Consider the following 23,565-nt stretch of genomic DNA (forward strand, 5'->3'; position numbering starts at 1 on the left):
CAGGATCACGCAGAACAAGGACTGACAATAGCACACGGCTAAGCGGAGGATTCCGCCAGTGTGCGTTTATGTCACATTCTGTAATGGCCAGTCTTTAGCAATGTCATAGCAGTTTGACAGGCTATGGGAGGGCAACAGCTGGCCCAATAGTGCTGGTGATGCCACGGGACTCACTGATTGACGCAGGCTTACGCCTGGCAGCACTATGGAGAACCCAGTACATAAAAAAAAGAAATCTCCAGAAAATTCCAATCCCCTGCAAGATTCAGTGTTGTAATTAGGTTAAAAATATGGATATGTCCGTGTTCAGCTCTGAACCCGGATAACCCATTTAACAAAAAAAAATAAAAAATTAAAAATCTGCATAACAAGGCAGATTTTGAGAGGCGTTAAAATAAAATATATCACTAGTGTAGCATAACCATTCTTGTTGGCCGATTCTAAAAAGTAGAAGAAACGTCTTTTTTTTTTTAAATACATTTTTTATTTAGTATAAGAGAAAACATTAAACAATTACAAAACATTATCCTGCCCGCTTCTCAAACAAAGTAATCGGCGAAGCTGTCCCTCATTCCGGCGACGGCAAGGGTTGACCTATGAGACACATTTTGCAGCCTGGTGAGTGTGCAATGAACCTCTTATGGGTCCAGCCGCAGTGGTTCCTCTGATAAAAGATAGTCATGTAGAACTACACAAGCCTTAACTATATCGTCTATGGTTTCCACCTTAAGATTAATGGCTTTGGTGAGAATACATCATTTGGTAACTAAAATGCCAAAGGCGCACTCCACCAGTCGTCTACTAGCTCGTTTTAGTCTGTAGTTAAACATGCGCTTTGTAGTGTTCAAGTCACAGCTAGAGTACGGCTTTTGAGGTTCTCACACATGTGGAACGCCTCGTACCCTACTACGACAAATGGCATTGGAGGTCCATCAGTAGCAGGGCTCCAGATGGCGACCAATGCAACTTAGAATTTACAAATGGCAACAAGACTTTTTAGTCTTGTCGCCATTTGCAACTAGACCCGCCGCCGCAGCTCTGCAGTTGAATACAGCGGCGGGCACAGGAGATGATAGTTCTCTGCCCCGCTGCCGATGTTCTTCTCAGCAGCGCACTGCAGGAGTCTCTTCCTCCCCCTGTGCTGCTGCCGCCGCCAATAAGAAGAGACATGGGAGGAGGAGGGGAGGGGCTGTGGCAACTGCGCCACCAATGAAGATAACTAATCTGTTAATATAAATAAAGGAGGCAGGTGCCGGAATCAAATAGCCGGCACCCGACCTCTATGACAGGGAGATGCGATCCGCTGCAGTTAACCCCTCAGGTACCACCTGAGTGGAGATGCCGGCGCAGGGAGCGGTCTGACAGTCACTGCGTCTGCGCCGAATACAGACGCACACGGCGCAGGCGCGAGAATTCTGCCGCGATGGAGGCTGTCAATCTATAGATGGGCGGGCTGTAGGGACGAGCTGGGCGGCAGACATGGTGAGTAGATGGAGCCTCTAGGTGCTGAAAAGACGCCCCCATAGCACCTAGAGGCTCATTTGCATAGCAATAAAAGTTAGTTTTTTAGGGTAACCGCTGCAGAGAAAGGGATTACAATAGCATGGTTAGGTACAGCAGACACTAGCAGATCGCTTGTGTCCGACAGCTAATTAGGTCAAAATGTGGTGGTAGAAACCCTTTAAATTATAAAAAAAAATATCTCCTATGCGGTGAGCGCCGTAACAGAAATAAATAAATAAAAACCATGCGATTCGCCATTTTTTTGTCATCTTGTCACCCCAAAAAATAGGTTAAGACTGTGAACGTTTCATAAACTGCACGTGTTTTTTTTGTTGTTTTTTTTTTCGCGTGGTATTTGAGCAAGACTTTTTTTTTTTTTTTTTATGGCGACGAAACCGAATCAAAATTTTGGTATTGTGACAACGCTATGCCGATCAGATCGCGTAGCGTTGTCACGATACCAAAATTTTGATTCGGTTTCGATTTGGCGACTAAAAATTGAATTTGGCTCCTAAATTTTTCAGTTCTGACAAAGCTGACAAAGGTCTCGGACGTGGTAATACAAATTCCTTTGACTATAGAAGATGTCCCATAGAGGAGTTTTTGAAAGCCATCGACTCATTTGTCCTTCCGTATGCTCCAATGTCAACTGCGGCAAATCGATAATCTGCATTCGCAATGGCCATCAAGATAATTGAGAAATATTTTTTTGTAGTTAAAAAAATTCTGATCCACTTCCAGAAGGTTTTACACATTGCTTATATGTTTGCCATCCACAGCTCCTACACAATTAGCAAATTGGCAGGTTTCCATGAACTTGTCTGCTATTTGAAGCCACTGTTGTCGGCATAATCCTCATGCAATACCTCCTACAAGGCACGACAAGTATCGACGACTATACCGGAGATCGTCGAAATTCCCATGCAAAATTGGTAATGTAACGTTTTCTCCAGTAGCAAGAAACCTTTAAGGGCTCTTTCACACTTGCGTTCTTGTCTTCCGGCATAGAGTTCCGTTGTCGGGGCTCTATGCCGGAAGAATCCTGATCAGGATTATCCCAATGCATTCTGAATGGAGTGAAATCCGTTCAGGATGTCTTCAGTTCCGGAACGGAACGTTTTTTGGCCGGAGAAAATACCGCAGCATGCTGCGCTTTTTGCTCCGGCCAAAAATCCTGAAGACTTGACTCAAGGCCGGATCCGGAATTAATGCCAATTGAAAGGCATTGATCCTGATCCGGCCTTAAGCTAAACGTCATTTTGGCGCATTGCCGGATCCGACGTTTAGCTTTTTTAGAGTGGTTACCATGGCTGCCGGGATGCTAAAGTCCCGGCAGCCATGGTAAAGTTTAGCGGGGAGCGGGGGAGCAGCATACTTACAGTCCGCGCGGCTCCCGGGGGGCTCCAGAGTGACGTCAGGGCGCCCCACGCACATGGATGACGTGATCACATGGCACGTCATCCATGCGCATGGGGCGCTCCGACGTCACTCTGGAGCGCCCTGGGAGCCGCACGGACTGTAAGTATACCGCTCCCCCGCTCCTACTATGGCAACCAGGACAGTCTTCAAATGCTTTCAGTACACTTGCGTTTTTCCGGATCCGGCGTGTAATTCCGGCAAGTGGAGTACACGCCGGATCCGGACAACGCAAGTGTGAAAGAGGCCTAAAAGAGACTAAAAATATTAGTAAATAAAAAAAAATAAAAAAAATCTTATATATATTACACAGTGATACAAAAAAAAGACAATTCTTTAACCTTATTGTCACCATTAGCCGCTCTGCAGTTGAAATTGCCCTTCTATAGCGGGTATCCCGTTTTTCCATGCGTGATGAAATGCGCCGCAGCAGCTGGTCATAACTATAAACAGTCATGCGCATATAATTGAAAAAGTTTTCATGATTTGCACAAAGCTCCAAATACAAGACAGAAAACGCCTCTGGTCATCCGTCTGGAAGTTATCGGGTGTATCCAATACGGCGTCTTCTTTCCTGGTCACGTCTTCATCTCGCTTTTCAGGATTAGAAACCTCAATCGCAGACGTATGTGTGCAGGCAACATGGTCCCAAAACACAGAGAGCCTGAATGGAGGTTTCCCTGCTTTTAAATACACAGTAAAAGTGGGTAGACACTTTGAGACACACCTCCTCCTTGAAAAACGGATCCGCTCAACGGAAGCCAAAATGGAAGCAAACGTAAAGAACGGATCTGCTTTAAAGACGGATCCGTTTGGACGGAACCGTTAAAAAGTTGTCCTTTTGCATCCGTTTAGCAATTTTTTTGATGGATCCGTTTAAAACGGATCCGTGAAACGCGAGTGTGAAAGTAGCCCAAGATTGTTTTTATGTCAGTTTCAAATCTGGCTTTGCACCAAATTTATGAACTGTTGCACCTTAATATCCGTGGCATGAGTGTAATGTGGTTTGCACCTTTAGGTGTAAAAGTAGACCGGGGGTTGCCTGGCATGGGTTGTGACTTTTTTGAGGCCATTGCCAAAGTCGCACATAGTAAGGCTACTTTCACACTAGCGTTCAGAACGGATCAGTCTGCATTATATTGTCTAAAAATGTCTAAGTGTGAAATTAGCCTGAACGGATCCGTCCAGACTTTTACATTGAAAGTCAATGGGGGATGGATCAGTTTGAAGATTGAGCCATATTGTGTCATCTTCAAACGGATCCGTCCCCATTGACTTACATTGTAAGTCTGGACGGATCCGCTTGCCTCCGCACGGCCAGGCGGACACCCGAACGCTACAAGCGGCGTTCAGGTGTCCGCCTGCTGAGCGGAGCGGAGGCTGAACGCAGCCAGACTGATGCAGTCTGAGCGGATCCGCATCCACTCAGAATGCATTAGGGCTGGACGGAAGCGTTCGGGTCCGCTCGTGAGCCCCTTCAAACGGAACTCACAAGCGGACAGCCGAACGCTAGTGTGAAAGTAGCCTAAATGAACCATAATCCAGGTCTAATCTCACTTTTATCTCCTAAACAAAGACAACTGTAGAAAGTGACGAGGATCACAAAATAAATCGCTAAAATCTTGCAATTGCCATGACTTTTTATGCCACAAAACTGACACATGTGATTTCATAAATGACCCCTGAAGTCTTTACCTATTATCAGGCTTACTGGCCAGTGTGAAAACGCAACCACTTTTTAAATGTACATAGTGATGGGCGGGGGGGGAAGAAACAAAAAACACACAAAAAAAATATTATAATATGTTTAATATAAAAACTTGAAACAGTGAATCATTTTCTGATTACACATTCGCTTTAAATGATCAAAGTACAAAATACTGCACCAAGACAGACTCCAATATGCCGTGTGTGTCTGATCCACAAATTATAGAACATGTCCTACAGTCAACCACAAATTGTGGACTGCTGACCCACTGATGTCAATCAGTCCGCAATAAAATGAGTCAAGCACACAGCCGGTAACTGGCCAGACCGCAAAACAGACACGGCCATGTGCATGAGGCCTTACTAGGGCTCAACAGTAGTCAGGCAAACAAGCTGTTGGCTAAAGTATATTAAACTAAAAGCTATATATGTAACAAAAAAGAGCTGGCGGGCACGCCTACCGGATATAGCCTAATAATGCTGAGCTGAGCTTGTACATAGAAAAGCCACAGGCCCGATATAAGAACTAGTGCTGAGCGGATCGTGTTCGGACTGCTGTATCTGAACCCAATTCGTTTCAAAACTTTGTTTCTAATATGTGTTCTGTACCGCAGTAAAATGTATGGGCTCCACCGAGATCTTCTAGCGACAAGTGACGCGAGACTGACGTTACATTTCAGTTCTGTGCATACATTACCGTTTTAAAATCCAAAGCTGAATTTGGGTTTGTGTCTCATTAACGAAGCAGAGTTCAGCTTTGGACAACGCTGAACACTAATAAGAACCCAAAAACCAATAAAGAGGCTGATACGAGGCACTAGATGAGATGACATGGGCTGTTCAGACCTGTCACATCGATACTGTATCCTTAGGATAAGCTAGCAATAAGACATGGGTGGGGGTCTGACACTCCACATCACTGCCAATCAGTTATTTAGCTGTAGCTCCCCACTACTACAGCGCGGCTCCCATTCACTTTAATGGGATATGCGCCGCAGTTACCAGCTCTATGCGCTTTACAATAGACAAAGCTGTATAGTTCTAGTACCAACATACAGGGCTACAAGGTAACAGCTGACTAGCAGGGTGCGGAGTGTCGGACCCCCACCGATCTGACCACCTACATTTAGGATAGAACATAAATATGAAAATCCTAGAAAACCCCTTTAAGAATCTAATATGGTAAAAAAAAGTGTGTCTTTTTTCAATTTTCTGTGTTACTACCATATAAAAGCATTATGAGGCACTATAGCAGCATGTGAATGGTTAAAGTGGCTTTCCAAGACTTAAAGGGAACCTGTCACCAGGATTTTGGGTATAGAGCTGAGGACATGGGCTGCTAGATGGCCGCTAGCACATCCGCAATACCCAGTCCCCATAGCTCTGTGTGCTTTTTATTGTGTCTAAAAAACGATTTGATACATATGCAAATTAACCTGAGATGAGTCGTGTCTAGGACTCATCTCAGGTTAATTTGCATAAGTATCAAATCGTTTTTTATACTTATGATACTGTTAGGCTCCATAGTGGCAATGTGCGTTCCGCATTTTGCGGACCGCACATTGCCGTCACTAATAGAATATTGCAGACAAGAATAGGACATGTTCTAGAAGATTGGAAAACTCCAAAATTAGGTATATAGATGCCCTTTGTGGTCACACCTAAAAATGTGTAGGTTTTGAGTGGGTTTAGCTATATCGACTCAACATTTTTCATCGTTACACTTTCTTGAAGGGAAACTGTCATCTGTTTGAGGTTTGCAGAACCATGGACATCATGAACTGCCAAACTGATCCATCAGTACACAGAGCCATGTTACTTTGAAAAAGAAAATCATGCAATTTTCACCAACAAATCTCAGCAGTCACCTCATTATCATAGGAAGGATTAGGATAAATTCACACAATTCGGATTACATGCTTTTTGTTTTGCATGGATTTTCAGGAGAAAAAAAAAAAAAGCAGCATAATACAGTACCGCCAAAGTGAACGAGTACAATTATGTAATAAATATGCACATAAATTGACCTGTCGGGCAGATTTTTAAACCTTATATATAATGGTTTTCCCCGAAGACATAAAGGGGTTCTCTGATTTATATTGATGACTTATCCTCAGGATATCAGCTGTTTGAAGAGGAAGCAGCGCTCTTCATTGTTTACCTGCTCGCCAGCGCAACTGCAGCGGTAAGCAGGTGTAATTACATCTCAGCCGTCCCATTCACTTCTATGGGATGGCTCTGTAGGGTTCACTTGAAAAGGAATATATTATATTGAGGATAGATCATCAATATAAATAAAGCAGAAAGACCCTTTAAAGGGGTTGTCCGGGTTCAGAGCTGAACCCGGACATACCCTTATTTTCACCCCGGCAGCCCTCCTGAGCCTGGCATCGGAGCATCTCATGCTCCGATGCGCTCCCGTGCCCTGCGCTAGATCGCGCAGGGCATGGGCTCTTGTGTTTTCAATAACACACTGCCGGGCAGTAACTTCCGCCCAGCAGTGTGTTCGGTGACGTCACCGGCTCTGAGGGGCGGGCTTTAGCTCTGCCTTAGCCGTTTTACTGGCTAGGGCAGAGCCAAATCCCGCCCATCAGTGCCGGTGACGTCACCGGGCTGCCTGTCAGCCCCATAGAGAGCCCGGTATGTCACCGGAACTCAGAAAAATGCCTTTGCCCTGCGCGATTTAGCGCAGGGCAAAGGAGAGCATCGGAGCATGAACTGCTCCGATGCTCATGTCAGGGGGGCTGCCGGGGTGAAAATGGAGGGATGTCCAGGTTCAGCTCTGAACCTGGACAACCCCTTTAAATAGGGTTGTTAAAAAAAAAAAAATGAAAATATGTAATAAAAACAGCAATAGTGCAAATCATGCGGGTTTTCTGCATACAAATCTGCACGGTGCAATACATGATGGTCACCGGTCCCTTGTTCTCCCTATCTGCACAATGATCTCTCCACAGGTCACAGAAGTGTCTAGAAAACTCCCTCAGACGTCAATGACTCATCTTCAGTCTACAGGTTCCTATGCTCCATGTGGTTGCCGTAAAGCAAATCTCTGAATGCTGTAAACAGCTGCCCTATATTCACATACAGACAAAAAAAATAATAATCTACCATTAGAAAAAAAAATTAAAACCGAATATGTACCGGCATCTGGTTTCAATTAGTTAAAAAGCACACAAAAAGAAAAAAAAAAACTGGAGATTCATTCATTTTAAAGAAGCCTGTTTGACCATTCCCAGAGAAAGTTTGATTTAAAAAAAAAAAAAAAGGGGGAACTTCAATAGACAGACATCAATAAAGTCATTGTGGCAAATTAAATATTCCCCCATTTCTTTTATTGCCAAAGCAAATGGGCCAAGTCGACACCTTGCTGGGGTGCTACATACATACATATACAAAATACATCTAAAATGAAATAAAAAGCGAAAGCCCAAGCAACTATTTTCCTAGACATTGATGTAACACTAACCAAAATGGTAGACCAACGCGCCACCTACTAATATAAATATATATATTTTTTTTTTATATTAGCAATAACAAGGCTAACACAACAGTACGACTGGCACGCATGCACAACAAGCATCAAAGCTTTCCTGACCAAGATCATACCACCCGGATCCTACGCAGAAGGACAAATCCAGGCTCATGGCGTTCTGTAGCTGAAAACACAATTAGTTAAAAGATAAATGAGGCAAATATAGACGTTACTACTAATAGCCGCGTGTTCGCAGACATCAAACGCCCGAGCAAGAGACCAAAGGCTTCCAAAATGTCACAACTAAAAAAGGGCTATTATTTTCTTCCCTTTAAAGCAGTTATTACAGTGCCCCATATGCCTGCAGGATACACACATTTCCCTCATATGTTCCTGCCCGATTCTACGGCCTTACTTATATGGGGCAGAAATCACACATGGAAAGCAGATCTAGCCAGCCGTGATCGGTGCTGCCCACTCCAGCCGCTCTCTTCTCACAAAAGTAAATCTGGAAAATACTTGTACTGCTGAAGCACGTTCATAAATGTGTGTCGGGCTGTTCCTCTCCTATTCCTCCTAGAAATGCATGAATGCTACTCCTTGTCAATAGGTCGTGTCCCTACAAATCTGGCACTATCAGCATGGATGAGACAGTATTCATTCTGAGGGATATTCTCAAATCGTGACCGGTAGGTGGAGTTGAGGAACACTGCACTAGCATAAAGTTTTTATGACTTGGTTTTCATGTGGCACCCGCCACTGTTCCAAGAGGTGGTAGGGCTAAGGGTACTTTCACACTTGCGTTATTCTTTTCCGGTATTTAGTTCCGTCCTAGGGGCTCAATATCGGATAAAAAGCTTCAGTTTTCCGTTCAGTAAGCATCAGGATGTCTTCAGTTCAATCCCTCTTACGGTATTTGGCCGGAGAAAATACTGCAGCATGCTGCGGTATTCTCTCCAGCCAAATTTCCGGAACACTTGCCGGAATGCCGTATCCAGCATTAATTTCCATTGAAATGTATTAATGCCGGATCCGGTACCAAGTATTCTGGAAAACTGGGTCCGGTTTCCTGGTCTGCGCAGACCTTTAAAAATGCAAAAAAATAAAAATAAATACCAGATCGTTTTTTTCCAGATGACACTGGAGAGATGGATCCGGAATTTGAATGCATTTGTCAGACTGCTCCGGATCAGTCTACAAATGATATCCGTTTGCGCAAGGATTTTCGGATCCGGCAGGCAGTTCTGGCAACGGAACTGCCTGCCAGATCCTCACAACGCAAGTGTGAAAGTACCCTAAGCCGCCGGAGTTCTGCGAAGTGACGCTCCACAATTGTTATATTATGGGGAATACATGTATTCTAATCTGGAAATGTCAGGAGCAGTCACAGGCCCTATTCAAAGAAATTCTCCCGCTTTAGAAAAAAACACCTTAGTGACCACTTATACGCCTTTTTACTGACGTAAACATAGGGATTTACCTAAACAGCTGGCTTTAATCAATCATTACATGTACCCGAAAAATAAGACCTCATACAATTACATTGATGAAAAAAATAAAAATAATAATAATGTTATAGCTCTTGGAATACGATTAAAAAAAAAAATGTGGGTGGTCACTAAGGGGTTAAACAAGTCTAAGGATAGGACCACAAGGGGTGGAATTGATGAAGCAGAATTTCCGCTGCTGATTTTGCCATGTTTCATCAGGGGAAATTCTGCAGTGGATTTGGAAATCACTTACCCAAAAAATTGTGAACTAGCCCTAAGGATTTTTTTTTTTTTTTAGAGGGGCTGTACACCTTCAGGGAGCCTTTCTGCAGCTGCCTCGCTCCGGTCTCTGCGTTTCAACATCCTGTTTGACATCCATGTATCATGTGACCCAGTGAGGCGAGATATGGGCGGCTACATGACCTGCTTCAAACAGGATGTTGACACTTGGAGACCGGAGGGAGGTAAGTAAGCTTCCCTCCACAGGTGTGGCGACATTGGGGGGGGGGGGGGGGAATTTGGGGAACAGGCAGAAAGCACCCCCCCCCCCAAAAAAAAGGTGAACAACCCCTTCAAAATCTCATCCACTTTGCTGGTACTAAACAACGTTATAGATCTGTCACCGGCAGATCGGCAGCACTTATGTCGCCAATGAACATACCCTAATAACTCTGAATAACCCTTCAGGATCTGCATTCCTTGACCCACACAGCACGTGGTGACAAAGCATCTCCAATTCTGGAAGACCCAGACAAGGCCATGCGTTACTTTACCCATAGAAGTGTATTTCATCCCACTTGTGGTGACACTGCGGTGATACTGAAGACCTACCTGCCAGATCCCAACTGATTGTTTGGCTTCCCATGGGTGGGACACCTGGTGATCAGTTTATTGTTGGGTGATCCTTCTGACAAAGATGTGCAAAATGGACAAACCCTTTAGGCTAGCCTGCCATGCCTGCTTTCCTTATTCTGTATGTACATGAGTACCTACAGGATAAAATGAACTAGGCCTGTAATTTGAGGGTTAAATCAGATTTTCAAATATGACAGCCTTCCTCTAGGTCCCTGAGCTATGGTGAACCATATACAATACAGTCTGTGGTTCTGGGTTAGCAAATGGGCATGATGTGCTGTAATGAGCACAGTACCGGCCTGGATACACATACAACAGTGGTCCTGGCCTGAGCCGAGCCCCATTTTATCTCAGATCCCGCTTTCCACATGTCCCCAGGAGTAATCCTTTACGAGAGTGCCTTTATTACACACGTCTGTATGGTTGCTATGAACGCAGCACGCAGCTCTCAGATGGAAAGCCCTATTAATTATCTGGAGTAGTTCTGTAGGAGTAGCTTGTGAAATCCAACACCACATTTCAGGAAGTGTTCTTCAAATATCACTGTGCCACCACTTACCATATAGTCTACGCATCTAGCAAATGATGGTTCCTAGCCCCAGCAGACAATAGACAATACATATCACTTGTCCCCAAGGTGATTATCTTCTAGGAAACCTACTTCTCTATTTCAGCCTAAGGCCTCGTTCACATTTCCATGTCCATTTTTCTATGAACTTCCAGAGAATCTCTGCCGATGTTGCATCAGTGGTTTTTCACAGACCCTAACGCTTGCCATACACATTATTTTTTTGTTGGTCGAAACCTAATATGTGTTGGGAGGTTCAGATTGTCCCCCAACAGATGATGTTGGAGAAGACAAGATCATTCTTATTTAGTTGGTAAAATCGGGGCATCTAAGGCTACTTTCACACTAGCGGCACAGACCTCTGGCAGGCTTTTCCGTCGGGTGAACAGCCTGTCTGATCCGTCCTGTCGCTAGTGAACGTGTTCCCCCGGACTGCCGCTCCATCTCCATTGACTATAATGGGGGCAGGACGGAGTTCGGGCGGAGGCACGGCGAGAGGCTGCCGGAATAAATGTCGGACATGTTGTAGTTTTATTCCGGCAGCCTCTCACCGCGGGTCTGCCGGAACTCCGTCCTGCCCCCATTATAGTCAATGGGGACGGAGCGGCAGTCCGGAGGCACACGTTCACTAGTGGCAGGACAGATCGGACAGGCTGCCACTAGTGTGAAAGTAGCCTAAGCCCTGCTCATGGGAACACCCTGTGCCGACCAGAAACACCCTCTTATGGGTGGGGTTTATATTAGCCCAGCCCATTTTTAGCCCCCGGGACAGCCCGAATTTGCCAGGACTGTCTCTGAAGATCAGGGACAGTCCTGCCAAATATGGGACAGTTGCTGACCATGCAAGATTCGGGAGAAATGAATATTGTCACCGGATCCTTTTGTTCTTCGTGGTGATAAGCCACCGTCAGGTGTCTGGCAGTGATTTTCTCTGCTCTCCCCATAGTATACCTAGACATGTTCTATGGGGAGCCGGGACTCTTAGTTCAGCCAACAGCTACAGAATGTGTATGGCCAGCTATAGACTTCAATGGGTCCACATTGCAGACCCAAGTAGTGCATGTCTCCACTGATCCACAGTGCAAAGGAAAACCACATTCAAAATCAATGGGTGCGTGTGCTGTACCTGGAGAACACAGATGGCACACGTCTGTGTGAATGAGGCCTAAGGGAATATGTAATGACATGATCATTACCATACGCCGTTTACTAGGCACCCCCCAACTACTAAGCACTGAATTCACAGGTTTCTGGATAATGAGCACAGCTTTCAGTACTTTCCAGCTAAATATGGAGAGCTTCCTCCATTCCTCAAATGTGTAATTGTTAAAAAAGTGTGTCCTCAAGTTTCTTGGAAAAGTATTTCGTAATGCATGGAGCAGAGCCACGAGGGGCATGGCTTGGGGTCCACCTCCAGTGACCATGCTACCATAGCCCCTGCTTTTACACAGAGCAGTGACCAACAGCTTTGGTATGTGACGTGCGTTGGATAGGCACGGAGGGCGGGCGGGGGAGTATAACAAACCAGAGGAGCTGCCCATGAAAAGAGCAATGTGATTGGTCCTATGGCCAGCTTCATACATCAGAGATATTTATCACAAAATACAGAAAGTAAACCTCCTTTATTTGTGCCTGGTATGTTGCTGACTTTTTGACCATTTTATGTTGCTGGTTGCACAATATAAATCACAGATCCCTTTCTAACCTGTAGCCTTGGCTACAACGGACCAGGAGCCCGTTTCTCCAGAAAGCCACATTACAGTCCCAGCGGACACTACTAATGTTATGTACATTCCTGTTACTTCACAGGCTGCACCTTACATTTCAGCTTTTCTGACTACTTGTCAGTATAGAACCTCAACATTATGAAAACATATATATTCTGGGGGCAATATATTAACACTGAGGCGCTATGGGGCAAAAAATATACCGTTGGCACTACAGGGGCAAAATAATTATACTAGGGCCACTATAGGGGCAACAAGGGAGCCATTATATATCCTGGGGCAGTATATATACTGAAGAGCTGCAGAGGTTCTGTTTAAAAAAAAAAAAAAAAAAGCCAATTAAATTAATCCATTTTAACGAACGACGATCAGGAAATGGATGCACACACTAATCTAAATGGGCCATGGAAAACTTTTGGAAAGTCATCCTTTTTTTGCGGACCGCAAAACACATACGGTCGTGTGCATGTACCCTTAACGTATAACTGGATTTCAGTGCCACCACTCTGGTCCTCCTTGCCGGTCTCCTTTAACTTGGCTTCAGTGGTGACTTGGTCATATACAAACATGACTGCTGCAGCCAATCCCTGGCCTCAGCAAACTTGTGTGGCATACCACAGAGGCCAGTGATTGACTGCATCAGTCTTGTTTGTATATGACTAAAGATCCCTTTACATGAGATGATATCACAGCAGATTGTCAAAGCGTTCCTTCACAACAATCGCCTGCTCACTGGTGGAGGAGACTGCCCCATTTATATGCAGCCATCTCCTCCACAGTATGAGGTGGAGCAATCACCAGAGTAACGGTGCTGAAAACAAACAAGCATCAATAGGCAAGTAATACTTCTTTTATAGTTTTATAAAATAAAGTACCAATATTCCTCAATAGGACATTGGTGTTTACAAATTTTTCTTCATTTATAATAATACAAAATTTCTGTTATCAGCGTCTTTTCTTCAGAGGACTGTACACACTCAGCATTCCGGTACCGAGCACAGACTTTTCTAGAGGCCAGACTCGCTGCCAACACCAACAATACAGAGAAGAAAGAGTAAGGCATGCTGGCACATGTAGTGTATCCCTGCTATAGAGCTTGTGATATGACTGCTTAGTATATATTTTTGGGGTACATGGTGCGGTACAGTTGCAATCTGTCAAAGAATTGGGGGGGAAAAAAATTACAGGAAATGATTTTCCTAAAGGCCTCCTAACATGGGGCAATTATCAGGAATAAGCGTTCCTAGGAGTGCTTGTTCCTGACACTGCGATGTGTGAAGGTCCTGCCGATCACCCCATAAACTAGAGGGCACCCACTCTTAAATCATCATTTCTGCGCAGCAGTGGAGATTGTAGGAGAGATCACTTGTCCCTATACAGCGCAGCACTCATCTCAGTTCACAATAAGGCAATTATCAGGAACCAACAGTTCATTCCCGATAATTGCCGGTACATTTGGCCATGTACTGGGGCCTTAACAGTTAAAAAGCCTGCAGCAGAAGTGATGTGAAGACGCCACATGTGAACATACCCCAAGAGAGGCATCTCCAATGTGTTCCACTGCCTCCTAACAGCAGTATCTATTCAGATGCCCACGTACAAGTACCCTATAGCAGAATATACCTACAGCTAGGGATCTTTCACACCTGTGTTCTTTTGTTTCGGCATAGAGCCCCGACGACGGAACTCTATGCCGGAAGAATCCTGATCAGTTTTATCCTAATGCATTCTGAATGGAGAGAAATCCGTTCAGGATGCATCAGGATGTCTTCAGTTCCGGACCGGAACGTTTTTTTGGCCGGAGAAAATACCGCAGCATGCTGCGCTTTTTGCTCCGGCCAAAAATCCTGAACACTTGCCGCAAGGCCGGATCCGGAATGAATGCCCATTGAAAGGCATTGATCCGGATCCGGCCTTAAGCTAAATGTCGTTTCGGCGCATTGCCGGATCCGACGTTTAGCCTTTTTTAGAGTGGTTACCATGGCTGCCGGGACGCTAAAGTCCTGGCAGCCATGGTAAAGTGTAGTGGGGAGCGGGGGAGCAGTATACTTACCGTCCGTGCGGCTCCCAGGGCGCTTCAGAGTGACGTCAGGGCGCCCCAAGCGCAAGGATCACGTGATCGCATGGCACGTCATCCATGCTCATGGGGTGCTCTGACGTCATTCTGGAGCGCCCTGGGAGCCGCACAGACTGTAAGTATACCGCTCCCCCGCTCCCCACTACTACTATGGCAACCAGGACTTTAATAGCGTCCTGGCTGCCATAGTAACACTGAAAGCATTTTGAAGACGGATCAGTCTTCAAATGCTTTCGGTTCACTTGCGTTTTTCCGGATCCGGCGTGTAATTCCGGCAAGTGGAGTACACGCCGGATCCGGACAACGCAAGTGTGAAAGAGGCCTAAGTTCTTTACTGCCATTGTAGGGAGCAGGATGCAAACATCTCCAGGCCAGACAAGTACAAATGTCTGATACTGCCCACAACTTGCCCTGCATACAAGTATTGTTTATTTCTATCCCTGTGCCAGCTGACCTTGCCATAACCCCAGATGTAGCCGGGACGCCCACATCACCATCAATGGGCCAAGCAGGAAGCCATATACAGTTAGGCTTCACGTGGTTTTTTGTGTACGCCCGACTGTTGTGGTGTGTCTACATTGTCCTCTTTTTTATCACAGTCTAATACACTTTTTGGTACTTTGAAAAGACATAAGCAACATCAATGTTTTTTCCAATAGTAATCAATGGGCGATGGAGGCAAATGTAAAGGGTACGCTTGTGTCAGACACTAGGATAACCTGCCCTCAGGTTAGGTCACCAATATCAGATCATGGTGGTCCGACACCCCGTACCCCCACCAGCTTCAGAAACTAAACATTGGCTGGAAGGCTCCGTCCACTGTGTAGTGTCCAGCTCAGGCCACCTAGCTCTATGTACTGGAAACCCCTTTTAATAAAATGGGAATTTTGCCAATATGGCTATTTATTGTTCACAACAGTCCTGTCCCTGATAAAATATTTTGATCCTTTGATTCTATAAAGGAAATTTATACGGACCCGCCTGAGCGTGGAGAAGCTTAGACCGGATGAAGGGGGGGCCACATTTTAAGTTTTATTTCTGTTTCACAAGCGATTACTGAAAATGAGATGGTTGCACTGGCATTTCTGGGGGGAGTGGGAGCGATGCCCTAATTGAGAAGTATGTTTATGGTGTCAGGATATTACAGGGTTAAAAATGGTACTACATGGTACTGGTGGAGATAACATTTTAGGGATTTCCCAGGTGCTTACCCAGGGTATCATGCGGTCCTTTAGAGTAGATGCACACAGAAGTGTCGTTTCTATGGATTTCGCATGCAGTGCTACTTGCAGATTTTGTCGTGAATTTGTCCCCAGATGTCACAAAGGGTGAAATCTGCACAAACAGCTGATTTTACGTTTTCATCTACTTAGCTGGTACTGTCGTACGCCGTGTAATATGAACCAGAACTTCAGCAAGTCTGGTCTACCACAACAGCATTTACAGGCAGGCTAGAGTCACACTGATTCGGCAGAGGTAACTGTCCGTCTGATGAAACTGAGCGCACAATGTAAGTCAATGGGGACGGATCCGTTTTCACTGACACAATAGAAAACGGATCCGTCCTCCATTGACTTTCAATGGTGTTCAAGACGGATCCGTCTTGGCTATGTTAAAGACAATACAAACGGATCCGTTCTGAAAGGATGCATGCGGTTGTATTATCTGAACGGATGCGTTTGTGCAGATCCACGACGGATCCGCACCAAACGCGAGTGTGAAAGTAGCCTAATAGATAATGGGGCCGGCGGTCATTCAGGCAGTGCTGCATCCAGAGAGCAGTAATACACGCACTGCAGGTACACTGGGGTGAACGCCACAGTCCGCTGACGTCCAGCGGGTCAGCGATGGCCCAATTTTTTTTTTTATATAGAAACCTCATAGCTACAGAAGACGAGAAATTTGACATTCATGCTCCCTATACTGACAAGGTGTGTAGGAGACTTGACCCTTGGCTGAGACTTCTAGAAATAGATCCTTCAGGTTGTCTCCACCTTTCTGTTCTTTACAGGTCTTACTAGCAGATCTGTAACAGTCCTGACTGCCCTAAGTGTAAGAATGCTGATCTATTTCATAGGACGTTGTCCCTAGCCTCAACAGTATTCGTTTCATATAATCAAAAAGACGTATTCAACTTTTCAAAATAATATGCCTTTTGATGCCAAGAATGTTACTCCAGGCAGTAAAAAGAGCATCAAAGTCCCCGAAGAGGCCGTTCTGACAGGTCTGAGGAGCACGGTGAGAAGGTGGATCTCTGCACTGGAAACAAGAGGTCCCACCTTGATGTGAGGCTTAAACACAGAGGCCAAGATTTACTAGTGTGTCTGTGCCCAAAACCTGTCAAAAAGGGGCACATATTGGTGCAATTTTGATGTAATTCAGCGCCACTAGGGATTCTATTTTTTTTTTTTTTTTAACTTGCTCGAAAATGGGCTTGGAAGTAGCTTCGCCACAAAACGGCCATGGCCTATGATGTACCCGTTTGTGTCAAAATCGTGCCACAATTCTGGTGCAAAGATCGGTCCATCAAATGGAGGTATAAAGTGAGAGAATAGCGTCTCTCCGTGCGCCACATTTCTCCTCCGGCCGGAGCCCCTGTGATACAGCACGATGGACTACTCCCTACAGCCATCAGTTACTTTATTAAACTTTGACCACTTCCTTCTACAACTTTATTGTCCTCACATAAGTATATGTTTTTTCAAAAAGAATACAAAACATCTGAAAAACATAACCGCAAAATGCATACGTTTCTGAAAATTTTACGTCAACTGTTTCCAATAACGTGAAGTGCGGCTCCTCTGTTTATGAACTGATAACTGGATGTTACAATTCCCTCCGTCAAACTGATGGGTCAACGCAGTCTAGCACTGTGACCACTAAAATGGACATCAAACCATTTAGGGACACACCACCAACTGCCGACACAAAGCTGTCAATTTGGTCATTAGTTTCTAGGAGGAATAGCAGAGGAATGGTACAATGTAGAATTCCAGGAATGATGTGGATTAACATAATGTACTAAAACATTGGACAGAAAAAGGGGTTCTTTATCGTCTTTACCTCTCAGTGATAAGTTTAGGGAGTCATTCTGCTGGGTTTCCCCTGAGATGAGGTAAGAAACTCACCAGCAAGTTGTCAAGTTCCTGACAGCACCACCACAAAGAAAGCTTTCCACAGTAAGTACTGAAATCAATGGCAGCCCCTGCTATGGACAGGCAGAGTCCCCCAGAGGACGAGACACTCCACTCTGGATAATGGATGAGGACCATGAAGTAAAACAGAGCTTCTGAAAAAGGACACAAACATCTTCCCTCAATGTAATGGAACAGGCTCAGATGTAGCAATAGGGATAACACGTGGTGTGTCCTATGTAATGCAGGAGCTGACAACATCAGAACACGCATCAGCCATCACTAAACCGTCTGACATTTCAGTATCTGAAACTGCTGCTACAGGTGAAGCGTGAACCTCCTGGGACTTGCTGAAGTATCCAAACCATGGCACTAACACAAGAGGGCTGACATACAAAAGAGTAACCCAACAGAAACTAAAGCCAGACATACAATACAAATCTAATAGAAAAGCTTACTGCAACCAGGGTGGCTTATGTGTCCACCCCTCCACTGATGGAGCAGAGGTCCCACATGGTAAAATGGCCTCAGTGCGGGCTTCCAATTGTGTGCATAAAAGGTCTGCCAGGTGACAGATGATCGGAAGCAGCTACAGCCCACCTCCATACCTGTCCGTCTGTGTGTACCTGGACTACATGCGTCCACACCTGCCCACCTTCTTCCTCTGTGTGTACCTGGACTACATGCGTCCACACCTGCCCACCTTCTTCCTCTGTGTGTACCTGGACTACATGCGTCCACACCTGCCCACCTTCTTCCTCTGTGTGTACCTGGACTACATGCGTCCACACCTGCCCACCTTCTTCCTCTGTGTGTACCTGGACTACATGCGTCCACACCTGCCCACCTTCTTCCTCTGTGTGTACCTGGACTACATGCGTCCACACCTGCCCACCTTCTTCCTCTGTGTGTACCTGGACTACATGCGTCCACACCTGCCCACCTTCTTCCTCTGTGTGTACCTGGACTACATGCGTCCACACCTGCCCACCTTCTTCCTCTGTGTGTACCTGGACTACATGCGTCCACACCTGCCCACCTTCTTCCTCTGTGTGTACCTGGACTACATGCGTCCACACCTGCCCACCTTCTTCCTCTGTGTGTACCTGGACTACATGCGTCCACACCTGCCCACCTTCTTCCTCTGTGTGTACCTGGACTACATGCGTCCACACCTGCCCACCTTCTTCCTCTGTGTGTACCTGGACTACATGCGTCCACACCTGCCCACCTTCTTCCTCAGTGTGTCCACACCTGCCCACCTTCTTCCTCTGTGTACCTGGACTACATGCGTCCACACCTGCCCACCTTCTTCCTCTGTGTACCTGGACTACATGCGTCCACACCTGCCCACCTTCTTCCTCTGTGTACCTGGACTACATGCGTCCACACCTGCCCACCTTCTTCCTCCGTGTGTCCTCACCTGCCCACCTTCTTCCTCCGTGTACCTGGACTACATGCATCTGCTCTCCCATGCTGCACACAGACACTTAAGTGAATCTCTGCATGCTACCCTTCTGGCTTCCGATTGGTCGACAAGAAGTTAGCACTGATGCAGTTTGTCTTTGTCAGGACATCTGGCTGTTGACATCTCTTTTAGGAGCAGTGTATACCCTATAAAGTGGACGGTTCCTCCCCTCTCATCTCTAGCAGGATAGGAAGGTTATCCAAAAGCTTACTCTAAGCAGTACCCTCCCCCCCCCCACCCCCCCTTTAATGTTGTGCAAACTCTAAGCAAGAGAAACCATATGTCATGTGGACCCCTTCATGTCCTGTCGAATCACTCTAAATGACCATCGTACAGTTCCCTCCAGTCTCCATACACAAAGCCTGCCAGAATGGTGTATATGGTCATGGAGTGGATATTGTCAAGTGGTGGCTACAGTTCTGCTGGGACCTGTGGTGGCTACAGTTCTGCTGGGACCTGTGGTGGCTACAGTTCTGCTGGGACCTGTGGTGGCTACAGTTCTGCTGGGACCTGTGGTGGCTACAGTTCTGCTGGGACCTGTGGTGGCTACAGTTCTGCTGGGACCTGTGGTGGCTACAGTTCTGCTGGGACCTGTGGTGGCTACAGTTCTGCTGGGACCTGTGGTGGCTACAGTTCTGCTGGGACCTGTGGTGGCTACAGTTCTGCTGTGTCTGGGCAGTGCTAGGACTGTCTCTCCCCACCATAGTGGTCTGTGGTCCAGCGGTTCCTGAAGTTCCCTACAGTGTGTACAGGGAATGCTATCCTGGCCGGCAGCGCACTGGTTAATAAAGTTTACTGGTGAGAGGCAGAGGAGGTTCGGGTCCCTACCAGTGTGGTTCCCCGTACTGGGCAGAGTGTGGCATGAATGGGCACCGTGACAACCCCATGACGCCCTCTTACCACTTTGTCCATCAGTTTCCAGGTCTTCTCCACCGTCCGCCTGTCGGCCGCCGCCTGTTTCGGGGGTCCCACGGCGTCCTGGATGGCATCGATGAAGCCCTGGATGCGGGCCTTGCGGGGGTTGGCGCTCCGGGCGCCCAGGATACGCCCGGCTGGGGCGCTAGTAATAGTACTATTGCTACCTCCGCTGCTGGCCATGTTGTTGGAGGCAGGAATAAAGAAGGAAGCGCGGCCTCCGGGCGAATCTCCTCCACAAGGACACAGAGGACGGGCTGGAGCGTGTGTGTGAGCCGGAGCGGCCGGCGCCCTGGAGGTGCCCCTTCTACCGGGCTCTAGGAACTCTCTCTCCCCGTCTCAGGCTGCAGGCTGAGCTGCTAGTGAGGTCACCGGAGGCGGAGGATAGGAGAGCGGGGCACGGCCCCTTTAAAGCGCCAGTTACCTCCAGTCTGTCCCACAGCTGAAGCCGGCGGCACTGGGAGGAGGGGGAGGGCAGGTAGAGCGGAGCTAGTGGGGAGCAGAGGGGTGCTGCACGTGGGAGGGGGTGAGGCCAGCTGGGAGCGTGTGCCGCCTAGTCAGACAGATGGTGCAGGGGATAGGGGAAGGCTTCTAGGATTCTGCTCCTTCTATTACCAGTGATGATCCCAATAGTCAGGAGACTAATACCACAACTGTAAATCCTAACAGTACCAGTACCTGTAACCCAAGTCCTAACAGTACCAGTACCTGTAACCCAAGTCCTAACAGTACCAGTAACTGTAACCCAAGTCCTAACCTTACCAGTAACTGTAACCCAAGTCCTAACCGTACCAGTAACTGTAACCCAAGTCCTAACCGTACCAGTAACTGTAACCCAAGTCCAAACCGTACCAGTAACTGTAACCCAAGTCCTAACAGTACCAGTAACTGTAACCCAAGTCCTAACTGTACCAGTAACTGTAACCCAAATCCTAACCGTACCAGTAACTGTAACCCAAGTCCTAACTGTATCAGTAACTGTAACCCAAGTCCTAACCGTACCAGTAACTGTAACCCAAGTCCAAACCGTACCAGTAACTGTAACCCAAGTCCTAACCGTACCAGTAACTGTAACCCAAGTCCAAACCGTACCAGTAACTGTTACCCAAGTCCTAACCAAACTAGTAACTGTAACCCAAGTCCTAACCGTACCAGTAACTGTAACCCAAGTCCTAACCGTACCAGTAACTGTACCCCAAAAGACTGAACCATGTCTGTAACTGTAACCCAAGTCCTAACCGTACCAGTAACTGTAACCCAAGTCCTAACCATACCAGTAACTGTAACCCAAGTCCAAACCGTACCAGTAACTGTAACCCAAGTCCTAACCATGCCACTATGGTATATGGTTCTGATGGGATGGTATTTTGTGCTATGGTGTTGCTGATGCGCCTACTTGTGTTGCCCTGCATTCAATCAATTTTGACCCGCAAACAACATAGGGCCACTTTTAGGTTTCTTTCCAGAGCGACTTTAGCTTCCCAGTCCACCCATGCATACCAGTAACTGTAACCCAAGTCCTAACCATACCAGTAACTGTAACCCAAGTCCTAACAGAACCAGTAACTGTACCCCAAAAGACCGAACCATGTCCGTAACTGTAACCCAACTCCTAGCCATGCCAGTAACTGTAACCCAAGTCCTAACCGTACCAATAACTGTAACCCAAGTCCTAACCGTACTAGTAACTGTAACCCAAGTCCTAACCATGCCACTATGGTATATGGTTCTGATGGGACGGTATTTTGTGCTATGGTGTTGCTGACGCGCCTACTTGTGTTGCCCTGCATTCCATCAATTTTGACCAGCAAACAACATAGGGCCACTTTTAGGTTTCTTTCCAGAGCGACTTTAGCTTCCCAGTCCACCCATGCATGCCAGTAACTGTAACCCAAGTCCTAACCATATCTATAACTGTAACCCAAGTCCTAACCATGCAAGTAACTGTAACCCAAGATCTGACCATACCAGTAACTCTAGCCCAAGTCCTAATCTTTCCAGTAACTCTAACCCACGTCTTAACCATGCCAGTAACTGTAACCCAAGTCCTAACCATGTCAGTAACCATAACCCAAGTCCTAACCATGTCAGTAACCATAACCCAAGTCCTAACCATGTCAGCAACTATAACCCAAGTCCTAACCATGTCAGCAACTATAACCCAAGTCCTAACCGTGTCAGTAACTGTAACCTATGTCCTAAACATGCCAGTAACTGTCCTAATCATGCCAGTGACTGTAACCAAAGTCTTCTGTGTAAAGTCTTATCTGTCATGACTAGCACTTCAATAATTATTTCTCTCAAAATATATGACTGTAGTTTACCAGAAGTAACTGATCCAGGAAACTACATAGATAGCAATTCCCAAAAATGGAGCCATCCAACTTGGTGTTTGGAATATCTATTTAAGTATTGGCACCCACCATAAAAATGTCACATCTCTGTAGCATGTGCCACTTTGTGATTCATGTTAGCTAAGTGGTTGTAGTTATCGTTGTAGTTGCTTTTAGCCATATTTATCATTTAAAATGTAAAAAAAAAGTTGCAAAAAGAATCCTATCTGCACGTCATCGGCCAACAATGCCCCACCTTCTCCAGTGGGCGAGTGACATTTTATATATAAGCTCTGAAAAGTGTTATACGCAGAGTAAGTCCCCCCTCCCCCCCTCAGGGTCCTTCAGCTATAGGAAGATTGGTCAGCTTTAAGCTGATAAGGGGCTGTCCTGACCCCCCAACTTGCTGAATCAGGATAGGTGTTCTCTTCACAGGGGTCAATGGAGAGGGGACGTCAATTGAACTGATAGACTTCTGTGGGGAGAGTGGACATCCTGAGCAAGCAAATGGGGGTTGTCCCTATAGGTGCGCCATGTACCTATCAGTCATTCATGGCATATCCTGTGGATTTTGATGTATAGTCTGACATTTCTTAGGTCCATGAGCAGACCAGACCTTATGTGAATCCCAAGGTGACGCACATCCTTTAGCTTATTCCGTTGACATCACAAATCCCAGCGGTGCGGTCGTCTTACAAGCCTTCCATGGTCACATTCATACTTCCTGTCATTCAGTGGGAGTATTGCACATGTATGATGTGTTTTCGTCATCAAAGCTTGAAACCTTCATTTTTGTGATATTGTGGGCTTTTCAAAGTGCAGCACATTGACATCATGCGTTGGGTGTTTTTCTAACTCCCTCCTTCACATTTGGAGCTAATAAATCTTCAGTTACAG

General features: G+C 46.2%; 2 protein-coding genes across 5 annotated transcripts in view; one reads left to right on the forward strand and one right to left on the reverse strand.

Annotated features, from left to right (window-relative positions):
- Nucleotides 1-20,681, reverse strand: part of CBLB (Cbl proto-oncogene B) — a 142,459-nt gene extending 121,778 nt beyond the window's left edge. For all 4 annotated transcript variants that reach the window (XM_044285290.1, XM_044285289.1, XM_044285288.1 and 1 more), the window contains exon 1: nt 20,321-20,681. In XM_044285290.1, the coding sequence (XP_044141225.1) occupies nt 20,321-20,518 (198 nt within the window). In that variant the 5' untranslated portion in view covers nt 20,519-20,681. The remainder of the gene's footprint in view (nt 1-20,320) is intronic.
- LOC122931515 (circumsporozoite protein-like) lies at nt 20,517-21,542 on the forward strand. The gene is made up of 2 exons (XM_044285579.1): nt 20,517-20,599; nt 20,954-21,542. Exons 1-2 carry the CDS (start codon nt 20,517-20,519, stop codon nt 21,540-21,542), a joined length of 672 nt encoding a protein of 223 aa, XP_044141514.1.
- The last annotated feature ends 2,023 nt before the right edge of the window (nt 21,543-23,565 follow it).

Source organism: Bufo gargarizans, chromosome 3 (assembly GCF_014858855.1).
Source record: "Bufo gargarizans isolate SCDJY-AF-19 chromosome 3, ASM1485885v1, whole genome shotgun sequence".
Classification (NCBI taxonomy): domain Eukaryota; kingdom Metazoa; phylum Chordata; class Amphibia; order Anura; family Bufonidae; genus Bufo; species Bufo gargarizans.